This window comes from Giraffa tippelskirchi, chromosome 7 (assembly GCF_054371585.1).
Source record: "Giraffa tippelskirchi isolate mGirTip1 chromosome 7, T2T-mGirTip1v1.2.pri, whole genome shotgun sequence".
NCBI classification, from domain to species: Eukaryota; Metazoa; Chordata; class Mammalia; order Artiodactyla; family Giraffidae; genus Giraffa; species Giraffa tippelskirchi.
The window spans coordinates 3,330,960-3,357,471 of NC_137281.1; the positions used below are offsets into that span (position 1 = coordinate 3,330,960).

The following is a 26,512-nucleotide window of genomic DNA, read 5'->3' on the forward strand; positions in this document are numbered from 1 at the left end:
GGCGGGGCCTTTAGGTGTTTAGGGGGCGTGTCCTGTGGGATTGAGGGTTTCTAATGCGTGTGTCTGATCCCAGGGGGCATGTCCATCCGTTGGGGGTGGATTTTGTTTTTCAGAGGCAGGGTTCCACTCAGATGAGATCTAAACCATCCCTGACATTAAAAGGGTCATACACTGGGACTTCCCTGGCGGTCCAGTGGTTAAACCTACACGTGCCCGGTGCAGGGAACACGGGTTCGATCCCTGATCGGGAAACCTAAGATTCCCACATGCCACGAGGTGACAGGCAGTCTCTGTGAGGGAGTGGAGGACTCGAAACGTCTCCGGCGAAAGGAAAGCTCTGTCTCTATTTGTCTGTCTCCCGGCCCTAATTCAGGGAGGGAGAAGGACGCAACCAGTATAGGAGCGTCCTAAAAGCCGAGCATCAGGACATGAGACGGGAGCGGCTGAAAGGACGGCGTTTATTGGGGTCCAGGAGAAGCTGGGGAGTGGGGTGAGGGGGTGAGGTCGAGGCTCACAGGGGACACCCCCGCCCCCCAGCCAAACCCCTCTTCCCCTTGACGCTGGGAAGAACACAGAAACAAACTGACAGAGATGGAAAGACTGACGGGTGCTACAGCAGAGCGAGAGGGATACCCCGGTGAACCCCATGCCCCACTCTTGAGCTCACAGAGCGGGGAACGACGTGGACCGGCCCCACGCTGGAGGGAGGGGAGGAATGTCTGCCGCATTTGCTCTGAGGTGGGGTGTAGGCCGCAACCTACACCAGCCCATTCCAGTGGACAGGGGGTGGAGTCTACGTGTATCCGGATCAGTCCATCCTAAGGGGAGGCGGGGGTGTCGAATCAGCCTACTCTAAGTTTTGAGGGGCGGGGAAGATCATTAGGGTCCATCCATTCCGCGGTAGGGGAGCGAGACCGGGCAACTACCCTGGTCCTCTTTCCACACAGGATATAAGTGACAGGGGAGGAGGCAGATTCTGGCTCTATCTGTTATCTGGGGGCACCAGTGACTCCTGGTGGGTAGCATTTGGCGGGGGGGGGGGAGGGTGGAATCCAGGGAAATCTGGGGACATGGTTCCCCCCATTCTCTAGATCTAGGTGGTTGGAATGATGGCTCTTAGGAAGAGGGGCAGTCTTCCCTTGGGTAGGGAAGGGGGTGCCCATCTTTTATTATTGGGCCCTCAAGAGAAGGGCTTGTGGAGACCCCTTTGTCATCCCCAGGTCCCCACAGCTTAGAGGCCGATTGACTTGGGGGTGCTCAGCACGTGTTCCAGGGGCCTCGAAGTTAGGAGTCTCTCCATAGATCCGGGACTCCGAGGTTGGTCTTGCCCCCCACCAGCTCAGGGGCCTGTGCAGGTGCTGGGTGGTCCCCTGTCCTCCAGCCAGGGTCCCCTCTTCCCAGTGCCCGTGCCTGGCTCTGGAGGGCCAGTTGGGGACCTCCCTCGTGGTCCCTAGGTCCCCGGGGCCCGGGCCCTGAGTCCAGACCCCGGGGAGGGGAGGTCGGACGGCGGGGCTCATGGCCCGGCCGCGTCAGTCCATGCCCCGGTGCAGCTTCAGGTGTCTGGAGAGGTTGCTGAGCGTGATGAAGCCCTTGCCGCAGACGTGGCAGGGGAAAGGCCGCTCAGCGCCGTGTAGCAGCCGGTGGCGCTTGAGGTAGCACTCGTGGCGGAAGAACTTGCCGCACTCCAGGCAGGGGAACGGCTTCTCACCCGTGTGCACCAGGACGTGCCGCTCCAGGTCGCGTGGCGAGCGGAACAGCTTCTCGCACTCGGAGCAGCCGAAGATCTTCTTGCCGCGGCCCGAGGCGGACGCGGGCTCCCCGGAGGGGGACTCCCCCTCGCGGGCGGGCGCTGCCGCCGCCTCCGCGCCGCCCGCGCCCGCGGCCTCGCCGTGGCTGGCGCGCCTGTGCTCCTCCAGGGCCGCCAGCGCGGCGTACAGCGCCCCGCAATGGCCGCAGCCGTAGGCCGCGGGGCCCGAGTGCGCCTCCAGGTGGCTGGCCAGCGCCGCCGCCGACGCGAAGAAGGTCCCGCAGTCGCACTGGTACAGCGTGTCTTCCGACGGCTCCGCGGGCGCCTCGCCGCCGCCCTCGGGGAGCAGCACCCCCAGCTCCGGCACGCCGCCCCCGGCGCGGCCCAGGAGCAGCCCGCCGTCCCAGGCTGGCTGAGCCTCGCCGCCCTCGCCGGCGGCCCCGGGTACCCAGGCCTGCGCCGGGGGCGCGCCAGGGCCCTGCAGGTCGTGGGTCAGCTTGTGCCGCTCCAGCAGCGCGGGCGCGTTGAAGTCGCGCTCGCAGCGCGGGCACTTGAAGGGCTTCACGTCGGTGTGCGCCGCCCAGTGGGCCGCCAGCTCACGGCCCTGGTCGAAGCGCCGCGCGCAAGCGCCGCATGCGAAAGGGGGCAGGGAGGCCGCCGCGGCGGCAGCCGCGGCCTCGGCCAACCCCCAGCCCCCAGCGCCGGCGCCTGCCCCCTCTGGACCGTCGCCGCCGGCACCGCCCCCGCCCGCCCCCGCGCCCCCGCACACCGAGCAGGGCCCCACGTTGCAGCAAACGGAGCAGGGCGCGCTCAGGGCGGGCAGGCCTGCGCCAGGCTGCAGCGGGGACGGGAGCGCCCCACGATGCTGGCGCTTGAGGTGGCGGCCCAGGCTGGAGCGCGAGGAGAAGCGGAGCTCACAGACGAGGCAGCAGTAGGGCTTCTCACCAGTGTGGACGACCTGCGAGGGCAGGAGGGAGAGCCCGGCGTCAAGGCTGAGCGTCTGGCCCTAGGGACAGAGTCTTGGCCTCCCAGAGGGATGCGAGGGAAGCCTCTGGCCAGGTCCACGGAGCCAGGATCTAGCTGCGACCCTCTCCTCATCTCTGCGTCCGGCCATTGTCCTCATTCTTTTGGTCCCTCCAGCCTCAGGACCTTCGCACTGGCTGTTCCCCAGGCCTGTTGTGCTGGTCCCATTGCAAATTCCTGCTCTTCCTTCAGGTCTCCTTTGGAGCATCACTTTGCCCTGACCTTCCTACCTTGTCTGGTAGCCCAGAGCTCTTCCCCCTTTCCTCCTTCATAGCAGATGGTTATTAGTGCTGTTGCTGTTTTAACTTCCTTCCCCAAATCTCTCCCTTTCTAGATCACCCGCGCCTGTGAATTTGCTGATTGTCTACCTAGCTATGGACCACTGTCAATGGAATGTAAGTTCTCCGAAGGCATGGACTTTATTGATTTCATCCTGGTAGCCCTGGGGTTGGGAACTGGGAAATCAGTTGGTAGATAATTGCTGAGTAAAGGAATTAAGTACATATATGGTACATCTATCTTTAAAAACGGTACGGGAAGATGAACACAAAGTTGCAGATGCTGGCATATGAGCAGAAGCACGGGAGAGGGGAGGGGCAAATTTACTGTGAATGTTTTAGTTCCTGGGTTGGGTGGTGACTCAAAGAGAAACACCTCATGGTTTCACTGGTCAGGATGCTTCGATGGAGAGGGAGGAAGGGAGAGAGAAATTTTCTCAGGGGCCAGCTGTCTGCTGTTGCCCACAGTGGGTCTCCGGGACTCCGAGGGCGAGGCCAGCCTAGGGCCGGCCTGCAGGACTCACCTGGTGGTGCAGCAGGCCGGTGGAGTCTCGGAACCCCTTGGGGCAGGCGGAGCAGCGGTAGGGTCGCTCGCCGGTGTGCGAGCGCAGGTGGTTGGCCAGGTTGAAGCTGTGCTTGAAGCCCTTGCCGCAGCGCGGACACGCGTGGGGTTTGAGCGCAGTGTGCCGAGCGAAGTGGCGCCGCAGATCCGAGCGGTAGCGAAAGCTCTTGCCACACTCACTGCAGTGAAACGGGACGCGAGGGGCAGCAGCGGGCGGAGCCGGGGCTGGGGCCGGGGCCCGGGCGGGGAGCGGGGGCGCTGGCAGTGGCGCGTCATCCATGGCGGCGCGGTGCGAGGGCAGTGGCGGATGGGGGCTCTCTCTGGAGCAGGGAGACATGGAAGGGGGTGAGGGAGTCACCTCCCCATCAGCCTCCCCAATTAGGCTCCTTGGACTCAGAGACCTGCCACTTGTCCCTGGAAATCCGGAGAAGTACCTCCTAAACCACGCCCGTCGTCAAAGGCTACGCCCAATACTCTTAAAACCCCTCCCACTCTCCTGGGACCACCCCCTCCACCATTCATCTGCCTATCTTCCCAATCACTTCTAAGTGGGACTCCCGCCCTGCTGCAAGCCCCACCCACTGTGGTTAAGCCCCGCCCACTCGCGCTCAGGCCCCACCCACTCCTTCCAAAGTCTGCTTGTTCCTGAAGCCTGTTGTATTTATTAACAAGGCCCTTCCCCCTCTGAAAGCCACCCCCTCTCTTCTTTGAAGATGAAAGTCATCTTCAGAGGAAGGTGGACATTCTTAGCCAATGAGAGAACAAAGATTTGGGGTTAAGGGCACATGAATCAACCTTCCACGGTGACCAGAACTAGTCTTGAAATCCTCGAGAAAACCAACCGATTCTATTTCCATCTACATCGGATACTAAGAGGACCTACCTCAGAAGGTGGTGAGGACTAAGCAAAATTGTGGCCACGCGTGCCCAGTGCTTACTGACCGCACAGCAAAGACTCAACAGCTAAGCTGGTTTGATTAACTGCTGTCTGCTAAATTCCTCCAAGCTTCCTCTTGAAGTCCTCCTCTCTTCTCCAAGATCCACCTCCTAAATCCCGCTCACTTTTTCCTTAAGGTCAGGCTTTATGTAAATCCCTTTCTTTCCAAGGCTCCATCACTCTCCCTCTCTTGCCACCTCAGCCGTTCCTCTCTGATGCCCTCCCCATCTTCTCTAAGTCATTTCACCTGCAGTTATCTAGACTTGCTATTTCCATTAAAGACGCCCCCAAATTACACGCTTAAACCCCACCCCCCTGCACTAGGTCCATCACTTTCTGAAAGCTTCATCCCTAGACAAACTCCACCCCTTCTCCTAGCTCCTCCCACCTCCACACTGAACCCTTTTCCCCACTCGGCCCCAGTAAGGACCCTTCAACCTAGGGCCCTCCTGCCAGTCTCCCGGAGCCACGCCCCCTGGCCAAACCTCGCCCAGCCCCGCCCCTCCCAAGCCACGCCCACTCAGTCTCCTCGCAGCCATCGCTCCGCCCCGGCGCCGCTAAGCCCCGCCTCCTCCCCACCCAGCCGCCCGCGGGGCTGGCCCCCCTCCCCAGTCGGCTCGGGGACCCAGGCCCCGAGTGCCGGCCTTTTGTGCCCCTCCCCCTGTCCCTGAGAGGTGCGGGCCCGGGAGCCCGGGGCGGGGGCAGGTCTGGCTGGGCCCGCGGCCCGGCGAGTCCATCTTGCTCGCTCGGAGCGGGGTTTCTGGAGCCCTGAGGCGGCCCCGGGAGGCCGGGAAAGTCAGTCGGCTTTCCTCTTTAATTACTTACACCTCCCTCTGGGCGCCGACATTTTGGGCAGCGGGGGTAGCGTCACTTCCACCCGGGGGGCCCCTCGACTTCCGCCTCGGCTCCCTTCTCCCCCGCACTCCCCCCTCCTCCCGCCTTCTTGGCTTCCCTCCTCCCCGCCGCCCTCCCTTCTCCCTCTTTCCCGTCCCTTTCCCAGATGCAGGAGGGTAGGGAAGCCAGGGCGGCGCCATCTTGGGTGAGGGCATGGGGGAGGGGCGGGGCTTAAGGCGACCCTCGGCGCCATACAGACTAAGGGCAACAAGCTACGAGCGCGCGGCCTCATCCCGGCGTTGTCGACGCTGGTGGGTGTTAACTAAGATGAGGGCAGATTTGATTCCCTCGTCGCAGCTTCAGGCTTCTCCTGAGTAGGACGTCGAGCTGCATCAGGAAAAGACAGAAATTGAAGTTCGCCGCCTGCGATAGAGACAGGAGGAAAGAGCGGGCTCCATCTTGTGCTTGAGTCTTCCAGTGGGCTTTGAAGCCCATCGGGCGCCATGTTAACTACGGGAACGCGCCGCCATTTTCCCGTTTCTCCTCCTTTTGGTACCTGTCTTTGATTGGGTCACCCGGCTGGGTCCTTTGTGGGAGGACGGTATTTCTGTTTATGTAGGATGTGTTGGTGCGGTAATTTTTTCCCGCTCGGGGCCAGAGAGAGCGGCGGGTGCGCAGGAGCGGCCTGCCTACGGGGACGTGACCGGCCCTTAGGACCCAGCGCCTGCCCTTTGTTCCCCGCGGCCGGGGCAGGGGCAGGGGCAGGGGTGGGGGCGGGGGCGGGGGCGCCGGGGGCGGGGCGTCCTCTCCGAGGGGCGGGGCCGCGCGCGCGCCGCCGGGAGGCAGGGCCCCCCCTCTCCCCCGCCCCGCCCGCGCGCCGGCCTCGCGCCCCCGCGCGCGCACACTCGCGAGTCCAGGCGGCATGCAAATGAGGTACCCGAGAGGCGGGGGGCCCGGGCGGCGGGACGGGAGCGGGCGAGGGGAGGCCCGGGGCCGTGCGCGCCTGGAGCGCGCCCCCCACCTGCTCCGGCTCGCGCCACCGCCGCGGCGCGCGCGCCGACCTCGCGCCCCGCCGAGCCGGCCCGCCTGGCCGCGCGCGCGCGCAGACCCCCTTCCTAGCTCGGCCTAGCCGTCCGCGGCTCGGCGCCGCTCATTGGCCACCGCCCCCGCAGGGCCCGCCCCGCGCGGTCGGGGCCGCTGGCCGAGCGCGCGCCTGCGCTCGGGGTGGAGGAGGGCGAGGGTCTGGGCCCTGTTCCCGAGACCCGGGTTCTGGTCTAGGCACCCCCAACAGAGAGAGCCGTGTGGTCACGGAGACGTGGCTGCCCTTCCGTGGGTCTCAGTGTGTGGATCTCAGCCTGTTCTAATGGGGTGCACCTGTATGTTTCTCGCCGTTCACTTTAGTACACTCATCCCCTGGTCCCAGGCCCTCGTGGTGGTGCTGATGGTCGATTGTTTGGTGCTTATTACAACCGGCAACCCTGCTATGTCCATTTTACAGAGGTGGGAACTCGCTCGGAGAGGCAAGGCCACTTGCTAGTTAACAGCAGAGCTGGATTCAAACGCAGGGCGAAGGGACCTCATGAGGTTCCTTGGGTCCATTTCTTACCACGACACTGGGGTCCCTGAGATCAAGTCCTGACCCGGCCGCTTACCTGCAGAGGGAGTTGCAACTTGTGCCTTTCCCAAATTTGCAAAAACGAAGTGATATATTCAGAGGGTTGGTGTAAAGCTTAGTTACAAGCCGTGATAATAAGAGCTAATATCTCCTAAGGACCTCTGTGTGTGAAAGTGTTAGTCGTTCAGTCGTGACCGACTCTTGCGACCCCATGGACTGTAGCCCGCCAGGCTCCTGGGTTCATGGGATTCTACAGGCAAGAATACTGGAGAGGGCAGACATTCTCCAGGGGATCTTCCCTACCCAGGGATGGAGCCTGGTTCCTTTGCATTGCAGGTGGATTCTTTATTGTCTGAGCCACCAGGGAAGTCCCCTGCGTACTGAGCACTTTACGTATATCATCTTCATGGCACGTCTGTGCGAGTAGGTGGAAATACCCTGATGTGCAAAGGCTTACCTGGGGCTCAAAGAGGTGAGCGCCTTGACCAAGGCCACCACACAGAGAGTGAGTGACAGGCTCAGGACCCAAACCTCTGGCTCCAGAGCCCAGGCTCTTAACAGCTCTGACATACATCCTCATCCACAACTTAGGAGCAGAGTCACCCGGGAACAAGGCCCTTTCTTTTTGCTTCCAGTCCTGACCCCCCACCCCCTTCTCTTGCCTTCTCACCTCATCAGGAAGAGAGAGAAAACATTTCTGAGGCCTCGCTGGCTCTGTTCTGAGCCTCAAATGCTGGCTTGCACCCTCAGTTGGACTCTGTCCTCTCGGGAACAGTTTTATTTTTGCTCGTTGACTCTGAATGTCTAGGAGGAGTTAGGGAGGTCTGGGAGATGCCTGTGGGGCTCAAGTGTTTAGCGACTCGTACAGAATTATCCTGCTATTTTACCCACTAGTTTGGCTTTAATTGCGTGTCCACGCGGATGTCGGCCATGCCCTGGTGGACGGACTCGAACCCAGGAAGTTGTCTGGGGGACTAGGGCTATTCCAGACCACCCTGCATTGACGGCTGCCCCTCTCTCCTCTTAGCCTGGCTCCAGTGCCCAGACCCAAGCCCCCCACTGCTCAATGGACACCCCCAGTCCAGACCCGTGGCCTACGCCTTTGCCTGAGGAAGAAGAGAAACCTCTGGCCTTACCTCCTCCTGTTCCCCGGGGCCGCCGAGGCCGAAGTCTTGGGGGGGCCACCTCCTCGAACCGGACGCTCAAGGCCTCCCTCCCGCGCAAGCGGGGCCGCCCCACCAAGTCAGAGCAGGAGCCCCCCCTGGCACAGGGGGTGAGCGCCCCGGTGGACAGCGGCGATGGCAGTGACCTCCTGCTGATCGATGATCAGGGTGTGCCCTACACGGTCTCCGAAGGGTCAGTGGCCAGCGGGCCCGAGAGGTCCGGCCCTGGCCCTAAGAAGGCGCCACACTTCTGCCCGGTGTGCCTTCGGGCCTTCCCCTACCTCTCCGACCTGGAGCGTCACAGCATCTCACACTCAGAGCTGAAGCCGCACGAGTGCAAGGATTGCGGCAAGACCTTCAAACGGTCCAGCCACCTGCGGCGGCACTGCAACATCCATGCGGGCCTGCGGCCCTTCCGCTGCCCGCTCTGCCCCCGCCGCTTCCGAGAGGCGGGCGAGCTGGCGCACCACCACCGCGTCCACTCCGGCGAGCGCCCCTACCAGTGCCCAGTGTGCCGGCTGCGCTTCATGGAGACCAACACGCTCCGGCGCCACGCCAAACGCAAGCATCCCGAGGCCATGGAGGCACCTCTGTGTCCTCCGGACCCAGAGCCTGAAGCGCCGTGGGACGACGACGGTATCCCGGCCACGGCAGGGGCCGACGACGACGAGGAAGAGCTGGAGGGGAAAGAGCTGGCCTGACCCACACCCCCGGCCACCGCTCCCGGGGCCAGGTTTAGAGCTGGGCGTGCCGCGGGCGCGGGGCCTGGGCAGCCAGGCCGGGACACCTTGTTTGGTGGTCTTCCCGTTGTGGGAGTGGGCTGAGGGTGCAGACCTCAACTTCTGGGTCCTGCCGCCTTCTACCACCCTCCCCCGGACTGACAGGCCTGTGGAGGCAGGGGCTGTGGAAATAAATCTCTGCCTACTGCCCACTGGTGTGTGTTCCCTCAGGGTCCCAGGGCTGGCCGCCTTCTCCCTTCCAGTGTGCTTCCGCCGCTGCGCCACCCCCGTGCCAGGTGCTTCATTAGCTTGGCGCTAAAGACTGGGTTGGGAGAAGCCTCTGCCGCCGCTCCCATCTCCAGCGGACCCCAAAGCACTCCCCCTAAATGTCCACTCAAGTAAAACATAGAACCTTCTGTGCAAACGTGACTCCGGGTCCCGGTCCCCCACGTCATTCGAACCAGATTCCTGGAAATCCTACAGCCACCACTTTGGCCTGACCAAGTGCTGGACTGACCACTTGGGTAGGGCGTAAGTAGATGAGGAGTGACCTGGGCCGGCAGAGCTCAGAGCTCAGGACGTTGCGCAGTTAGGTGATGGCTGTGGGCGGGGCCTAGGATAAGGATTAGGGCGGGGAGGGGCTTAAACAAGTGGGCGGGTTGGCGGGCAGAAATTGAGAGCCTTTAGAGGGAATGGATAGGGGGTTTATCTGACTGGAGGGGCTTCAAGGGGAAACTGCAGGAGAGCAAGGTGTTGGGACAGGTAGGACTTGAACTGTGAGGACGCTGAGCGGTGGCTATAACTGCTGTGCAGGCCAAGGGGAGAGAAGGGGGTCCTTAAGAGAGGAGTACCGAAGGAGAGTCCCAGAGGAAAGCAGAGCTTAGGAGGAAGGGCTGGAGAGACTCGGACTTAGCTGCTTGAGGTGGGGCTGAGTTAGAGGCGAGGCTTAGGGCGAGTATACGAGAGAGGCCGTGTAAAATGTGGTAAAGCTGTGTGGTTCGAAACTTCAGCCTGCGTCAGAATCACCTGAAGGATGTTTTAAAACGCAGGTCCCTAGGCCCTACCCCCAGGGTCTGTGATTCAGGGAATCTGGGAATTTACATTTCTAACAAATTTCCTGTGGCGCCGCCGCTACAGGTATTCAAGCCACACTTTCAGACCCCCTGACTTCAAGAAACGCTTTGGAAGTGCGAAACAATTAATTGAGCGTGAAAGCGGTGAGAGAGGCGGGGGCTTAAATACTGCGAGCGGAAAGGGCGGGGCTCACGCGCAGGGGCGTGGCTCGGCCCCAGAAACTCCTAGAGCCGGGGATTACGAGGGGCTTCCAGAGAGTGGAGGCCTTTGAGACGGGGAAGTACGGGGTAGACTTCAAGGGCTGGGTCGAGGAGGGTGGGTTCTGAGGCGGTGGGCGGGGACTATGATAATTAAGCTCCGAAAGAGGCGTCGTCGGGGCTGGGGCGGGGTTTAGGCGTTAATTTTGCATAAGGGGCGTGGCCCAACGAGGGGGTCCGGGGGTGTGGGCGGTGCCCTAGGAAGGGGCAGGCGCACAGCGCTCCGCTTGCCCACCGGAAGCGGGGCTGGCTTCCCCCTGTCCCCACGGCCCCCGAGCCAGCGCGCAGGCGCACTTTCCCTTCCCGGTCTCCGCCGCCGCCTCCCCCTTCCGCTCCTCCACGCCGGCGCCTCGGAGACGGGCGCGATTTCCGCTTCCGGACGGGCGGGCAGGCGGGCGGCGCGGGGCTGCCGGGGAGGGGGAGGGGGAGGCACTTCCGGTCGGGCCCTCGGGTCTCCCCGGAGCGGCGGCGCCTCCTCCGCCTCCTCAGCCTCCTCCCGGCGGAGACCCCGGCGCCGGTGAGTGACGGGGCGCGTGGCCCGGGGGCCCGGGGGCAGCGTGGGCGGGGGGTCCCGCCCTGGCTCCCAGAGCGTTCCTATCAGTGCTTCTCGCGCCCGGCCCTCGCCGGGGGCCCCCCCAATGACTGCTCCCCCAGAAGACTACTCCGGATAGCGCCCCATTACCGCCCCCCGTGCACAGCTGCCAGAGCGCCCTCATTCGTGGCGACCCCTCAGCTGCTGCCAGGGCCCCCCACTAAGGCTTTCTCATAGGTTCCCTTTATACACAGCCCCCGCGTCTTGGCTTCCTGCAGGACAGCCCCCAAAATGCCACCAGCATCGCCCATCCCCGTGCGGAGCAGCTGTCCGTGAGCCCTCCCTTTGGTATTCTTGTAGGTTGCTTCGCAAGAGTGTGGTCTTAGTGTGTTATAGCAGACCCCTATTTTCTCTGTCCACGCACAACAGCCCCCAAAGCTCGTAACCATCCCCCCAACGCCCCCTTCGTTAGTGTAAAAATACTTTGCATTCTGATCAGCGGCCCAAAATACCTTTTTTTCTCCCCCCCCAATAATTCCCCTTGAGAATATTGTTTTCGATGACCGACACCCTCACTCCCCCTTTCCAGAAACAGCTCCCCCTAGAGTTGTGCTCTCACACACACATCCTCCCTCCCTTCAGGTAGGGATAGCTGCCCGTTTAGCCCCAGGCTCCCCCGAAACACCCCCACCCCGCCCTCCTCGACGTCAGCGCCTGTCTGGGGTCCTCCCAGGGCACAGCGCCCCACGTGAAGCTTTCCCCTCAGAAAGCTCCTCTTCCCCTGGCCCCGACAGCTCGCTTCCTCACCTGCAGCTTCTCCCCACGCCCCTCCTCCCCGACTCCCGGAGGAAGACTCCCAGCTTCACTGGGCCACGGCCGCCTCTTCCCCTGGACATTCATTCGTTCACTCTTCACTGAACGAATATGCACTTGCTGTTCCAGGTCCAGGGTGTACAGGGTGAAGGGGAGAGAGCCCAGCGGTCTTTGTTTTGTGGGTCTTTACAGTCTGGTTGAGACAGATCAAAAGCAAGTAAACAAGATCGGTGCTGTTTCCTGGGTGTTCTGAGAGCCTTATTAGCTACTTCATAGGTGAAACCTGAATTAGCACAGGCAACCTAGCCAGATAACGGTCTGGGTGAATTGTTCTAGGCAGAGGCCCTGAGGTGACTGTGATTGTGCTGATGGGAGGGGCAGCAGGGGAGGCCGGTGAGGTTGGGGCAGAGGAGTGGAAGGGAGGATGAGGGGGGAGACGGGGTGATCTCATAGGGCCTTAGAGGTGGGGGCGTTGTGATCGGTCACCTGGCCTTGGTCAGCTCCGCGGGGCCCAGAGCATTCTTCATTTGTTCCTTCTTTTCCTTTGTTCAACAACTGTTTAATGAACACCTGCTACACACTGGGGATGCAGCAGAGAACAAAACAGACAAAAACCCCTGTCCTCATGGAGTACATATGCCAGCTCTGGGGCAGACAATTAGAAAGCAAAATACAGATGTTTATGTGAAGGAAATACAGCAGGGTAAGAGCAGTCACAGGGGCCGCAGTGTCAGAGGAGGTGGCGGGAAGGCGTCTTTAAAGAGATCGCCGTCCCCCCAGCACCGAGAAGTTAGACCTGTGTGTAGACTCCTCTCCTGGACAGCTGCAGTCCCCCCCGGGGCGGGGCTCCTTAACACTCCCCTCCCCCCAGGAGTGAAATGGTTAAGAGCATAAACCCCGGGTCCACTAGCCTTCATATCTCTGAGCAGACCACTCCCTATTTCCCAGACCTCATTTATTCACGCATTTAACACGTTTGTCGAGACAGGCCCTGTTCTAAGGGCTGGAGCTAGACCAGTGAACAAATCCGATACAAAATCTTGCCTGCTTGGAGCCCACCTCCGGGAGGGACAGTCCAACAACAAATAGAACATACGGTGGTAATACTGACTGGAGGGCATGGCAACCCACTCCAGTATTCTTGCCTGGAGAATCCCCATGGACAGAGGAGCCCTGTGGACTGCAGTCCATAGGGTCACAAACGCACACATGCATGCACTGACTGGAAAGGAGAGAAGCGAAGGAGGCTGGGGTGAGCAGGAATCTTGCTCTGGGTGACAGGTTACAGTGGTCTTGGAGCACCTTGCTGAGAAGACAGCGTCTGACCAAAGACGTGAAGGAGATGAGGGGGTGAGAGAGCCGTGTATATGGGAGTCCCAGCCTTCCAGGCAGAAGCAACAGCCCATACAAAGGCCCTGGGGCAGCGATGGAGCCAGCACATGGCCAGAGCTGCCAGGAGGCAGCTGGGGCTGCGGAGGTCAACTCTGACCTCCTTTGAGACGTCACTGCAGGTTTTGAGCAGAGGAGTGACAGTGACATGGTTCAGTCTTAGTCTTCAGTTTACTAGGTAAGAACAATAATAAAGCTTATCTTTTTTCTTTATTTGTATTTCTTTGGCTCAGTCGGGTCTTAGTTGTGGCGTGCAGGTTCTCTAGCTGTGGTGTGCAGGCTTAGTTGCCCTGTGGCATGTGGCATTTTCATTCCCTGACCAGGGATTGAACCCACTTCCCCTGCATTGCAAGGCAGATTCTTAACCACTGGGTCACCAGGGAAGTCCCAGTAATGCTTATCTTGCCAGTCTGTTGTGAGGTTTGATTGAAACCAGCCACATAAAACAGACAGTGCAGTGCATTGAGTAAATGCCAGTGACTAGTCCTGGGGTTGTATGGCGGCAAAGTGAATGGGCAGAGTGTATTTTTGGTATGAAGGGGAGTGAAGGCTTTTTTTTTTTTTTTTGAGAGAGAGAGAAATATTGAAAGACAGCATGGGAATTCCCTGGTGGTCTAGTGGTTAGGACCCCATGCTTTCACTGCAGGGGGACCAGGTTCCATCCCTGGTCAGGGAACTAAGATCTTGCAAGCCATGAGGTGTTGCCAAAGAAAGAAAAAGATAAAGGCAGCATGTTGTGAGGATAACAGCATGTCCTCTTGAACCTCACCACTGGCCTTCGACTCCTGGCCCTGCCACTTGGTGGTGGTATGACTTTAGGAGCTTAATTGACCTCTCAGGCCCTCAGTCTCCTCTGTAAAATGGTGTTAATAATCTGCACCATCTTCTAGGGTCATTGGGAAGACTTGCTGCAGGATTTAAAAGGGCACTTGCTGTGTAGGAAGCACTCACGCAGGGCTCCGTTACTGTGTGTCATTGTCATTACAGACGAGACTCGCATCACAAGGCAGCTTTATCGCACCAGCGTGGCCCACAGGTCTGGGCATCAGGGACCTGGGATCCAGTACTTGCTTTCCCCTCCTTGGGGAAATGAGCCCTCCCACTTCTCCATTTCCTTCCTTGTACAAGGGATCCAGTAATGGCGCAGGACTCTTAGTAGGCAGCAGGGTGATGGTCCATGTGAAACCCGTCAGACAATAAACACGAGTTGTTACCACTGTGACTGTGGTTGCTGTGGGACTCCTGCCCCTTGGGAGGCGCCCCCCCCCCCCCGGCCACTCTGCACGAAATCCAGGACATATCTCCCCTTAGAAAGACAGCAGTTTAAGAATTGGGTGCCCGGAGACAGGAAATGTGACTCCTTTCCCAGTGGAAATAGTTGTGAGCCCGGTCAGTTTTGGCCCTCAGTCTCACCACCTGCATCTCACCTGCCCTGGAGGCCCTCTTCATAACAGCTTTCCCACCAGAATTCGTCCTCCTGGGCACACCTCGACAATATCAGCTCCATCTCTGCTAAATGCCCCTCTGCCTCCCTCTGTAAGTTCTGGTCGGTTATTTGTCTGGTCTTGTTATTTATTCAATAAATTTATATCAGCAGACACCGACAGCTGTAAGTTTACCTCTGAGCCCAGCTTTAGCTGCATCTCCTAACTTTTGTTACTTTTCCATTTTTGTCCATCTGATTTCCCACTGGTGATGTGGGAGGGTGCTGTTTAATTCCCACATTTCAGCAAATAATTTACCGAATATCCACGCTGTGCCAGGCGCTGGGCGCCCAGTGGTAAGCCACACAGGCCAAGTCTTTGCTCTCTTAGGCAAGGAGGCCCGACAGTAAAGAGACAGCAAGAGGAAATATGAGCAGTATGTTGGCGGCAGTGGCTTTGATGAAAAAAGTGCGGCAGGATGAGGGGCGGGTGAGTGGTGGGGCGCCAGGGACGCACGTCCTCTCCTGAAGTTGACAGCGACCCGGAGCAGAGAACTCAAGGGGTCAGGGCAGGGGGCGTGGGGTCTGGGGACGAGAATCCAGGCTGGAGGGAGCAGCCGCACCGCCTCACCGCTCCATGTGTTCAGGAAGGTAACCCCCTTCCCACCCGGCCCAGTGTAGAAACGCCCCTCATAACCCAGAGGGAGGGCGCCCACAAAGTAAGGCTCCTGTGCCCCCAGTTCCACTCTCGCCTTCCTCCTCGGGGAACCACCTTTTGCGTGCGTGTCTTGGCGGGGATTCCGAGGGTGCTGGCCTGTGGCAGTGCCCCGCAGCCTTAGCTGTGCGCTCGGGGTGGGGAGGGGCTTCATCCCAGGACCCCGCCCGGCCCCGCCCCCGCCAGGCGCTCCCTACCCCCGCCCCCTCCTCCACGTGCCTCCCTGCGGTCCCCCCCTCAGCCCACTCCAGCATTGCCCCCCGGACTCGGCTTTGCCCACAGGCTTCCACCAGCACCCGGCCACGCCTTTGGTCCTTCCGGAGATCAGATTAACCAGCCGAGTGTGAAGGGCATGGGCTGTTGAGTCGCATCCAGGGACACCCGGAGCTGGAGGCTAAAAATACTGACCTCCGGGTGGGGGTCGGGGAGGCACTCACCTCTCACCTGTCTGGGGACAGAGTCAGCCAGACGGGCAGATGGGGCGGACGGGCCCACTGACCCCTGGGGTGGGCTGGCCGCAGGGCACGGGTCCCAGCAGAGGGGGAACGATGGCCAAGAAGCACGCCTGATCGTGCGGGCCCTTCTCCCCGTGGCGCTCCATCCGCTCAGTGGAGGCGTTTCCCGGGGCCACTGGTGGGTGTCAGGCTGAGATCAATTGCAGGGGACGCTGTGGGTTGGGGCAGACAGACGCTGGCCAGCTGCAGTTTGGAAGGAGAGGTCCTGGAAAGGAGGTGCTAAGAGAATGACTGCTGGGTGGAGGAGGCGCGATTCGCCGCCAGGGGCGAGGGCGGGAAGCCCCGCTCCCAGACCACCTGCCACCAGGCTCCTCCCAGGCGCGTGATGTCCATAAAGGTACAGGTAGCTCCAGGGACTGGACGAGCGAGCTCTGCCAGCCAGCGTGTCCCCTTCCACCCTGCGCCAGCCCCTTCAAGTCCCCCTCCTTCTGGGGGTCAGCGCCCCCTTGGACAAGCATAGGTCAGGACGGGGATGGGACTTAAACCCTGGCCCAGCGTGTTTCCTGCTGTGACTTGTTTTTCCTCCCAGGCCGGCAGCATCTCCTTCCTACCCGGTAGTGCAGGGACACCCCCTGCCCACACGGCCCTCCTCCCAGCTCTCCTGCCTGGTTTGTCCTGACTTTGTGTTCCTACTACGACCACGAGAACCCCCTCCAGAGGGCCCTGAGCGTCCACCCGTCCCGCCGTAGCTTGTCGGGTCCTCGCAGCAGCCCTGGGAGACAGGGACATGCTTTGTTACTTCCAAATGTGGATGGGGCGGTTCAGGCACTGCAAGGTTCAGTAACTTGCCCGGGGTCACACAGCGAGAGGCTAGCGGGGCATCATGGCTCCACAGGCCACCCTCTTAACCACTGTGATAGAAACTGTTCTTGTCATTTGGCAAAGGCAGAACCTGAGGGGTTTGGGAGCTCAGGGCTGGGGCTAGCGCGTGTGTGGTGGTGGTGGGGGGCTACAGAGCAGAGGGCCTGGGGGACCCAGCCTGGAACCTGAGAGCGTTTCCACAGGGGCCTGAGACCAGAGTCTGAGAACAAGGCTTGCAGGCGGTGTCCGGGATGGATGGAGATGTGTGGGAACCGCCAGAAGGGAGAGGGGGAATCTCTGGAGAAGGAGAGAGACAAGGGCCAGAGAGGACGCAGGCAGGAGGCGGCAGGCCGAGTGAGAGGTCAGCATGCCAGCAGAGCCGGGGGGGGGGGGCCTCAGTGCGGGGGAAGGACAGAGGGACTGACGGGCGAGGACGGACAGTGAGGGGGCCCTGGCCAGTGCGTGTGGCTCTTCCAGGGACCACAGCTGGGGGACCCCGCGCGGCCCTACTTCCTGAACCCTGCCCTCCTCTCCGCAGGGTCCCCCGTCTCCCCGCCGCCCAGGATGGAGGCCAACCCAGCGGGCAGCGGCGCCGGGGGCGGCGGGAGTGGCGGCCTGGGGGGTGAGGACGGGGTCCACTTCCAAAGCTACCCCTTCGACTTCCTGGAGTTCCTCAACCACCAGCGCTTCGAGCCCATGGAGCTGTACGGGGAGCACGCCAAGGCGGTAGCTGCGCTGCCCTGCGCCCCGGGGCCCCCGCCGCAGCCGCCGCCGCAGCCACCGCCGCCACAGTACGACTACCCCCCCCAGGCCAGCTTCAAGCCCAAGGCCGAGGCCCCCTCCTCGTCGTCCTCCTCGTCCTCGTCCTCGTCCTCCTCGTCGTCGTCGTCCTCCCAGGCCAAGAAGCCCGACCTGCCGCTGCCGCCCGCCTTCGGGGCGCCGCCGCCCCCAATCTTCGACGCGGCCTTCCCGGCCCCGCAGTGGGGCATCGTGGACCTCTCGGGCCACCAGCACCTGTTCGGGAACCTGAAGCGCGGGGGGCCGGCCTCCGGGCCGGGGGCCGCGCCGGGGCTGGCTGCGCCCCCGGGGAACCCCGGGCCACTCCCTGCCGCCTCGCAGGCGCCTCCGGGCCCGGCGGCGGCGGCGGCGGGAGCGGCGGCCTGCGACGCGGCCAAGGACGACAAAGGCTACTTCCGGCGACTCAAGTACCTGATGGAACGGCGCTTCCCGTGTGGCGTGTGCCAGAAGTCCTTCAAGCAGTCCTCGCACCTGGTGCAGCACATGCTGGTGCACTCGGGCGAGCGGCCCTACGAGTGCGGCGTCTGCGGCCGCACCTACAACCACGTGTCCAGCCTCATCCGCCACCGCCGCTGCCACAAGGACGTGCCGCCGGCCGCGGGCGCCCCGGCGCCCCCGCCGCTCCCACCGCTGGGCCTGCCCGCGCCCGCCGCGCCCTCCTCGGCGCCCTCCGGGCCCCCGGCCGCGCCCGCCGACGGCAGCGCGGCCCCCGCGGGCGCGGGCGTGGGGGTGGCCCCTCCGGCGGGGGCAGCGGCGGCGGCGGGGGGCGGCGACGGCCCGTTCGCCTGCACGCTGTGCTGGAAGGTGTTCAAGAAGCCCAGCCACCTCCACCAGCACCAGATCATCCACACGGGCGAGAAGCCCTTCTCTTGCTCCGTGTGCAGCAAGAGCTTCAACCGCCGCGAGAGCCTCAAGCGCCACGTGAAGACGCACTCGGCCGACCTGCTGCGCCTGCCGTGCGGCGTGTGCGGCAAGGCCTTCCGCGACGCCGCCTACCTGCTCAAGCACCAGGCGGCTCACGCGGGCGCGCCTGGGCCACGGCCCGCCTACCCCTGCGAGCTGTGCGGCAAGTCCTACTCGGCGCCGCAGAGCCTGCTGCGCCACAAGGCGGCGCACGGCCCACCCGCCGCCCCCGACGCGCCCAAGGACGCGGCGGCCCCCGGCGCGCCACCCGCGCCCGCCTTCCCGCCGGGGCCCTACCTGCTGCCCCCGGACCCGCCCGCCTCCGACGGCGAGAAGGCGGCGGCGGCGGCCGCCGCGGCGGTGGTATACGGCGCCGTGCCCGTCCCGCTGCTGGGCGCCCACCCGCTGCTGCTCAGCGGGGCCGGCTCCGGGGGCGCCGGGGGCTCGGGCGCCGGCGCGCCCGGCAAGACATTCTGCTGCGGCATTTGCGGGCGCGGCTTCGGGCGCCGCGAGACGCTGAAGCGGCACGAGCGCATCCACACGGGCGAGAAGCCGCACCAGTGTCCGGTGTGCGGGAAGCGCTTCCGCGAGTCCTTCCACCTGAGCAAGCACCACGTGGTGCACACCCGCGAGCGGCCCTACAAGTGCGAGCTCTGCGGCAAGGTCTTCGGCTACCCGCAGAGCCTCACGCGCCACCGTCAGGTGCACCGGCTCCAGCTGCCCTGCGCCCTGGCCGGGGCCGCCGGCCTCCCCGCCGCCCAGGGCGCGGCGGGGGCGGCCGGCCCGAGCGGCTCGGCCGCATCCGGGGCCGCCGCGGACGGGCTGAGCTACGCCTGCTCGGACTGCGGCGAGCACTTCCCGGATCTCTTCCACGTCATGAGCCACAAGGAGGCGCACATGGCCGAGAAACCCTACGGCTGCGACGCCTGCGGCAAGACCTTCGGCTTCATCGAGAACCTCATGTGGCACAAGCTGGTGCACCAGGCGGCCCCCGAGCGCCTGCTGCCGCCCGCACCCGGCGGCGCCCAGCCCCCGGAGGGCTCCGGCGGCACTGACGCGGCCACCGTGCTGGACAACGGGCTGGCCGGCGAGGTGGGGGCAGCCGTGGCAGCGCTGGCCGGGGTGTCCGGGGGCGAGGACGCGGGCGGGTCCGCGGCGGCCGGCGGCGGCGGGGGCACCAGCGCGGGCCCGGAGCGCTTCAGCTGTGCCACCTGTGGCCAGAGCTTCAAGCACTTCCTGGGCCTGGTGACCCACAAGTATGTGCACCTGGTGCGCCGGACCCTGGGCTGCGGCCTGTGCGGCCAGAGCTTCGCGGGCGCCTACGACCTGCTGCTGCACCGGCGCAGCCACCGACAGAAGCGGGGCTTCCGCTGCCCGGTGTGCGGCAAGCGCTTCTGGGAGGCGGCTCTGCTCATGCGCCACCAGCGCTGCCACACGGAGCAGCGGCCCTACCGCTGCGGCGTGTGCGGCCGCGGCTTCCTGCGCTCCTGGTACCTGCGGCAGCACCGCGTGGTACACACGGGCGAGCGCGCCTTCAAGTGCGGCGTGTGCGCCAAGCGCTTCGCGCAGTCGTCCAGCCTGGCGGAGCACCGGCGGCTGCACGCCGTGGCGCGGCCCCTGCGCTGCGGCGCCTGCGGAAAGACCTTCCGCTACCGCTCCAACCTGCTGGAGCACCAGCGGCTGCACCTGGGCGAGCGCGCCTACCGCTGCGAGCACTGCGGCAAGGGCTTCTTCTACCTGAGCTCCGTGCTGCGCCACCAGCGCGCGCACGAGCCGCCGCGGCCCGAGCTCCGCTGTCCCGCCTGCCTCAAGGCCTTCAAGGATCCCGGCTACTTCCGGAAGCACCTGGCGGCCCACCAAGGCGGCCGGCCTTTCCGCTGCTCCTCCTGCGGCGAGGGGTTCGCCAACACCTACGGCCTCAAGAAACACCGCCTGGCGCACAAGGCCGAGGGCCTGGCGGGGCCGGGAGCGGGGGCCGGCCCGTTGCCCGGGAAGGACGCCTGACCTGGGGGTGTGCCTCCCCTCCGCCACTCCCATCAGACGTCCCCTCCCGGACTCGCCCCTCGGGGGCGCGGACCTCCTCCTGCCGGCCGTCCCATCCATCCTTCCGAACTTCAGACAGACTAGCCTCCTCTCCCAAGCCCATGTCGTGCAGACCCTAGACTGCCTCTCTCCACCTGGACCTCCCTGGCCCTCTCCTCCTATCGGACACTGAACTCGACCCTCCGTCCACCCCTGATGTGTACCCCTCTCCAGCCCCCCTGCCCCAGCAGCCTTCAGCCCCCTGGTGAGCTGGGTGGAGCCGGGTCTGGACGGCCTCTCCCACTTCCCCGGCAAGCTGGCCGGACAGCGGAGCACGAGCGGTTCGCGGGGGGCGGGGGGGGCGGCGCGCGGGGTGGGGGCCTGGGTGCTCTTGGTTTGTGGGGGTGGGGGGCGGGGGGCAGACGCGGCTTGTACAGAGCGGAGAATAATAAATCTTATCAACAGGGCCGCTGGAGTCCCTTCTTTCGTCCCAGGGGGCGGGGGTTGAGCGCTGACCAACGGAAGGCTGAGAACTTTGGCTTCCTGGGATGGCGATTTCCCGACACCTTCTGCCCGGCCTGCCTCTCTCTGCTTTTCCTTATTCAGCCGGTAGTCACCGAGGCTTCACCATGTCCAGGCTCTGGTCTCCCAGTGGAGCGGACGCAGGAGAACGAGACAGGTAAGTCACGGCTCTGGGGAACCGACCAGGTACCTGGACCCCGTCCCCTTCAGGATGCTTTCGCGGTTTGTTTATTCCGCCGCCGCCATTTCCCCAAGGCCCCTGTCTGCCGGGTCCTTTGATGGACATGGGGGAAACATTGGCGCTAGTGGCGAAGAACCTGCCTGCCAGTGCAGGAGTCCTAAGGGACATGAGTTCGACCCCTGGGTCGGGAAGACCCCCTGGAGGAGGGAATGGCAGCCCACTCCAGTATTCTTGCCTGGAAAATTCCATGCACAGGAGCCTGGCAGGCTGCAGTCCATGGGGTTGCGAAAGTCAGACACGACTAAGTGACTTAGCATGCATGGGGAAACATGAAGTGGACACATTTCTTGCCCTCAAATGAGCTGAAAGAGAGCTGGTGAGCCATGGCTCTGTTTATCATACAGCCTACTTGTAGGATGTCTCTCTCCAGGGTGACTTAGTGGAACTTCAGAAGCCCTTTCACAGCCCTCATTGTGGTCCTCAGAACAGTGAAATACATGCCCTGTGAGGCTGACTTAGTCAGCCCACCTGTCAGAAGAGGATGCTGAGGTCCCAGAGAAGGAAGAGGCTCCAAGGTTACCTTGCAGGTTCGTAGTAGCCCTGGACCTACAGGCCTGGGTGCCTCAGTACTGAAACCTGGAGACAAAGTGAGGTCAGGGGTCACTGCCTGGGTGAGTCCAGTGTGATCCACGAGAAGACAGCAAGCCGGTGTGGCCACTTTGCTCTAATGCTGGAGACCCAGCAGGTGACAGACCTCCTGTGGGACTCAAAGTCAGTCACATGTCACCACACTGTAAAGGACGTCAAGTCTCACTAGGGGTTGAGAGCATGGCACACTCTCTGAATCAGACTGGAGGGGCTAACCAGGCTCCCTGGAGCAGCGGGACACCCAAAGGATGACAGAGCCGCGGAAGCTTGCCAGGTGACGTGGGCATTGAATTCCAGGTGAAGGGTTAAAGCATGTTCAAGTCAACCCAGTCGTTCCAGTGAATTTTGAATAGATTGGTGTGGCCAGAGATGCCAAGGGTCGGGGACTGGCTCCTGAAGAGCCATGAATCCCAAACAGCAGAGCTCAGATGACATTGGAGGCAGGGGTTGGAGGCTGGCAGCTGCTGGATCTGAGCCGCTGAGACATCCGGTTTAGCCCATGGGAGGAAAAAAAAAAAAAAGACTTGGGTGGCAAACTTTGAAAATGGAACGATTTTACATATGGAGACTTGCCTGGTGGTCCAGTGGTTAAGACTCAGAGCCCCCAGTGCAGAGGGCCGGGGACGAATCCCTGGTCGGGGAACTAGATCCTACATGCACAACTAAGGCCCAATGCAGCCACATTAAAAAAAAGAGCGAGTTCACATAATATAAACAGTAATGCAACTTTTGAAAAGTCTGGAAGATCTAGCAATGTGGTCTGCGTCCCCCCGGGGCCGAGTAGCCCTTGCTCTCTTTGGATGTGGCATGTATTCTCCGAACTGCTGCCAGCTCCCAGCGCCGTCGCATCCCACATGTCAATGGTCCCATTTCACCTGGCTGGTCCCGGTGTTTCTCTTTGAAACCCCACCACCTTCCTCACTCACATCATCACAAGGTCCCTACAGGTGCTCACGTTTGGGATCCCTCCTCGCAGCCACAAGGACCTGGGGGCCGGTGACAAGGTGGGGATCTGTGTTTCCGAAGGATGGGTCCAGGTGGCCACAGCCTGGAGAGTGAAGAGGGCGGGGCCCTGACCTGTGAGACTGTTGTTGGCTTGGTCTTCAAGGATAGTGATGATGAAAAGTGTTCAGATTCCAACCACAGGAAATTGATAAGGGATTAGATGGATGGGTGAAGGGTGAAGATGCTTAAGGAACCCGCCAAGGTGTGTAGCTTGGGTGGTGATGTCCACACCAGGAGCATCTCCTTGGTGAAAACAGAATTCTCTTTCATCAACGGGATGTCTTGTGGGGATGTTGGGTGAACAGGAAGAGGTGTGAGTCCTGGGCTCCCTCCCCTGAAGCATACCGATCCCGAGAACCCCTTCGTATTGCCAAAATTCCCCGACCCCCAGTTCCACAGCTGAACCACAGCTTCTCTGGATAGCCAGATGCTGTCCACCGCCAACACCTTCCCCCCCAACTCCCTCCCCGGTTCTAAAGATGAGGAAACAGGTTTGAAAAGCGTCACAACCCACTGCTGGGGACAAGACCCCAGTGTAGCTCTGCTACGCCCCCCCCCCCGAAACACAAGATCAACATAGAGAAACCCTTCAGAGAGTCCTTTAATAGGAATAGCACTGGAGGCCTCCCACCTCCAGCCCCCAGGTCCTCCTCTGCGCCCCCCCCAATGACTCACCTCCTGCCCCACACCCACCACAGGCCGGCCAGGCAACCGCCGTTCCCATCCACCAACCCTTCTGTGGGATAGCCTGGGACCGGCCTGTAACCTGTTTGCTCCCAACTGGGAGTGGAGGGAATTAGCTCCACTGGGGGCTACTCAGTAGCCCCCTGGAGACCGCGGGCTCTGAGCCGAGAGCTTTAGGAGGGGCTGGCTTTTCAGTTGTCTTGAGAGAGGAGTCTGGCTTAGGGAGGGACCACTGTGGGAGCAGGGGTCAGGCTCCTGGCATCAAAATCCTTAGGGTCAGGCTTCAATCCTTGACACTGTGACTTGGGTGCCCTCTGGCTTTGAGGTGACAGGGTCCCAGCTTCTTTACTGGAGGATCCGGCAGGCAGACTGAGGATGGGGGGGCAATCTCAGGGTCAGTGCGATCCAGTGAGGTAGGCAAAAGGGTCCAGCCTGGATCCCCCGCCCCACGAAGTGCCCAGGCTCTGCTGCGACAAGTGATGTCTTGTGTAAGGACAAGCCGTCGGGGAGGTGAACAAGGCCATGACATCCAGCCCAGATTCCTCGCACCCACAGGGCTGCGGCCGTGCCTTCCTCTGAACCTCACGCAGTGGCTGTGTGACTTGTGAGCGTCCTGAGCCCGGCTATCCGTGCGCTCTCCCACGCGGGCCACTCGTGGCCATCTCCGCGAGCTCTCACGTCACTCCGCCCCGAACCTCTCCTCATCCTTCCCGGCCTCTCTCACCCACCCACCCCTCCCCTGCACCGATGTGCCGGCTCTCCCAGACTACTGGTCGACCTCCACCTTCACTTTGGCCGTCTCCCCACTCCCCTCTTCCGGAAGGTTCCCTGCCCCACACCCGCTCCCCAGGCCCTCGGCCCCCGGTGCCAGCGGGCCCCCAGAGTCCCCCGGCCCCGGCCCGTGGACGTGGGTGCGCTGGTGCTTGCGGAAGTTGGAGGAGTTGTTGAAAGTGCGGTCGCAGAGGCTGCAGCGGAAGGGGCGCTCGCCGGTGTGGATGCGCGCGTGGCCACTGAGCACCGAGGACTGGGTGAAGCCCTTGCCGCACACGCCGCAGTGGTAGGGCCGCTCGCCCGTGTGCACCCGCTCGTGGTCTCGCATGTCTGAGGAGCGGCGGAATGGCTTGGCGCAGAACCTGCAGGCGAAGGGCTTCCCCACCGCTGCGCCCGCCGCCGCCGCCGCCAGCACCACCTCCGACCTCTCCGGGGGCGCCCCGGGCCGCTGCTCTCGAGCCGCCGCCGCCGCCTCCGGGGGCCTCCGAGGGGCCCCCGGCTCCGCCCCGTGTCGGTGCTGGTGCCGCAGCAGAGGGGCCAGGGCCTTGAAGGCCCGGGGGCAGAGCGCGCAGCGGTAGGGCCGCTCGCCCGTGTGCAGGCTATAGTGGGCACGGAGGCTGGCGGGGCCGGGGCAGCTGTGGCCACACACATGACACCGGCTGGGGTCCCCACCCTGCCCGCCACCCTCAGCCCCCGCCAGGTGACCATGTTCGTGGAACAGCAGCTCGGAGACCAGACGGAAGGCAGCCGGGCACAAGGCACAGTGCAGAGAACCTGGCTCCGGGGGCTCGGGGACCAGCGTGGTGTCTGTCACCTTCACCACCTGGATCTGGATGAGGTCACTCGGGGGGGTGGCCGGGCGGCCATCATCAGGCACCAAGACCTGAGTGGGGAGGGGGAGAAACAGAGGGGCCTGTGGACTCTGCCGCAATCCCCCGCCCCCCCAACAACATGCCCCACTTATTAAAACGCCCTCTGCAGCCTACTGGGCCCCTCGACTTCTAGATTCAGCTCTCCATCCTCTGGGATTCTGCCCTATGACCATCAAGGCTTCCCCTCCTGCCCAAAATACATCACAGATCCAGCCATTTCTCTCCCCCACCCGCACTTAAAAGCCAATCATCTGTTGCCAAGTCTCCTAACCCTCTGAATGTCTCTGTGCCTAAGCCGGCTCCCTTATAACCCAACCCCCCAAAGCAGCCCGAATGACCTTTTGAAAATGGAAATCAGACAGCAGTCGTTTTCCCACTCAAAACTGTCACATGACTCCAATTGCACTTAAAATCCCAAACCGTCATGTAATATCCACCATGACCCAGCTCCTGCTTATCTCTCTGACCCCGGTGTAACTATAAGCCGGCACACAGCTGACTGCTCTCGTCTAAATTTAGCTCCCCTACCCGCCACCCTCTCAGCTTGCTCTTTCTTTCCAGATCACAATTAAGTCTCGTTTATTGTCTCTCTTCCCTTACTCGACTGCGTGCTCCAAAAGAATACAATTCATGTATTCGTTCGCCTCTCCGTCTGTCTAGCCCAGGTAGGAGCTCAGTAAATGTCTGTCGAATGAATGAATGTCCTCAGGTACTCTCCCATCCTGAGCGCGGGTCCAAAGTTACCTGGAGCAGTCATTTCTCCCTCCACCCAAATCCTCTTCTGGGCATCAAGACGCATCCCTCAGATCCCTGCAGAATCATACCCCACCCCAGCGTGGATGCCCCCACCCCAGCGTGGATGCCCCAGCTATAACCCCACACCCTTGTCTTTCAGGGTCACCTTCCCAACCTACGAGGTCTGCGATCCCTAAAATTTCCGAGGCCCCGCCCTCCTGAGGCCCCGCCCCCTAATTAGACAAACTCCACCCCGGGAACTCCTCTCCGAACCCATCAACAGATCAGGTGTCCCACCCACCTCTCCTCAGGGTCCACCCACTCAGGCCTCACACACCATCTTCATTGGCTCCACGCTAAGCCCCGCCCCTCGGCAACCCGAGAAGCTCCGCCCCCAGAGCCAGAGCAATAAATACCGCCCCCGCCCAGTCCTAGGCCCCGCCCTGGCCCCGCCCCCAGCCCCGCGACCTCCTGCCGCCTCGAGTCCCCAGCCCTGGCCCCTTCCTCGCCCGCACCAGGTCCGGAGGCTCCGGGGATCGCGGCTCCGGAGCCGCTGAGCTCGGACTCGGGGGTTCCGGGCGCGCGGCGGCCATCTTCTGCCCAGGCCCCGCCCCCGAGGCCCGTGGTCGCCTCGGGAGGGGGCGTGGCCTGGGAAGGCGTCAGCGCCTCGGCGCAGGCGCACCGGAGGACGGGGCGGTGCATCCAGGGAGCCGGGAAGAAAGTGGCGAATTTCTTTCTAATCACCTGTCAGTGCCCTCAGTAGCCATCCTGCGTGGTGCGCTAGGTTCTTGAGAAACTAACTCGAATTTCTCTTTTTAATATGTATGAGTAGGCTCTGGCAGTCAGTTGACACTGACCAGAATTGAATGATTGTTCTGTTTTCAAGCTACACATTTTTGCGGTCACCTCCTCTGCATGGCTTGCCATAACCCAGTGAGACAAAGTTTTCCAATGTAAGGATTTTAAAGTCCATT

At 62.4% G+C, this 26,512-nt stretch overlaps 4 protein-coding genes across 8 annotated transcripts; 2 read left to right on the forward strand and 2 right to left on the reverse strand.

Annotated features, from left to right (window-relative positions):
* Positions 1 to 439: 439 nt before the first annotated feature.
* FIZ1 (FLT3 interacting zinc finger 1) lies at positions 440 to 5,661 on the reverse strand. The gene is made up of 3 exons (XM_081505573.1): positions 5,373 to 5,661; positions 3,573 to 3,930; positions 440 to 2,705 (listed from the first exon to the last, which is right to left on the reverse strand). The coding sequence occupies exons 1-3, from the start codon at positions 5,594 to 5,596 to the stop codon at positions 1,530 to 1,532; spliced, it is 1,758 nt and encodes a 585-aa protein (XP_081361699.1). The 5' UTR covers positions 5,597 to 5,661; the 3' UTR covers positions 440 to 1,529.
* Positions 5,219 to 9,090, forward strand: ZNF524 (zinc finger protein 524). 4 transcript variants are annotated; one of them, XM_081505591.1, is made up of 5 exons: positions 5,219 to 5,342; positions 5,760 to 5,933; positions 6,783 to 6,881; positions 7,333 to 7,468; positions 8,024 to 9,090. In XM_081505591.1, exon 5 carries the CDS (start codon positions 8,063 to 8,065, stop codon positions 8,858 to 8,860), a length of 798 nt encoding a protein of 265 aa, XP_081361717.1. In that variant the 5' UTR covers positions 5,219 to 5,342; positions 5,760 to 5,933; positions 6,783 to 6,881; positions 7,333 to 7,468; positions 8,024 to 8,062; the 3' UTR covers positions 8,861 to 9,090. The 4 variants fall into 4 exon arrangements, with proteins under 4 accessions (XP_081361717.1, XP_081361716.1, XP_081361715.1 ...); XM_081505590.1 differs by lacking the exons at positions 5,219 to 5,342; positions 6,783 to 6,881; positions 7,333 to 7,468 and having other exon boundaries at positions 5,683 to 5,933; XM_081505589.1 differs by lacking the exons at positions 5,219 to 5,342; positions 5,760 to 5,933; positions 6,783 to 6,881; positions 7,333 to 7,468 and adding an exon at positions 6,250 to 6,314.
* Positions 9,091 to 10,651: 1,561 nt separating this feature from the next.
* ZNF865 (zinc finger protein 865) lies at positions 10,652 to 20,587 on the forward strand. The gene is made up of 2 exons (XM_081505572.1): positions 10,652 to 10,726; positions 16,936 to 20,587. The coding sequence occupies exon 2, from the start codon at positions 16,962 to 16,964 to the stop codon at positions 20,100 to 20,102; it is 3,141 nt and encodes a 1,046-aa protein (XP_081361698.1). The 5' UTR covers positions 10,652 to 10,726; positions 16,936 to 16,961; the 3' UTR covers positions 20,103 to 20,587.
* Positions 20,588 to 23,059: 2,472 nt separating this feature from the next.
* ZNF784 (zinc finger protein 784) lies at positions 23,060 to 26,140 on the reverse strand. Of its 2 annotated transcripts, XM_081505581.1 has the most exons (3): positions 26,054 to 26,140; positions 24,437 to 24,814; positions 23,060 to 24,358 (listed from the first exon to the last, which is right to left on the reverse strand). In XM_081505581.1, exons 1-3 carry the CDS (start codon positions 26,129 to 26,131, stop codon positions 23,927 to 23,929), a joined length of 888 nt encoding a protein of 295 aa, XP_081361707.1. In that variant the 5' UTR covers positions 26,132 to 26,140; the 3' UTR covers positions 23,060 to 23,926. The 2 variants fall into 2 exon arrangements, with proteins under 2 accessions (XP_081361707.1, XP_081361706.1); XM_081505580.1 differs by having other exon boundaries at positions 23,060 to 24,814.
* Positions 26,141 to 26,512: the final 372 nt, after the last annotated feature.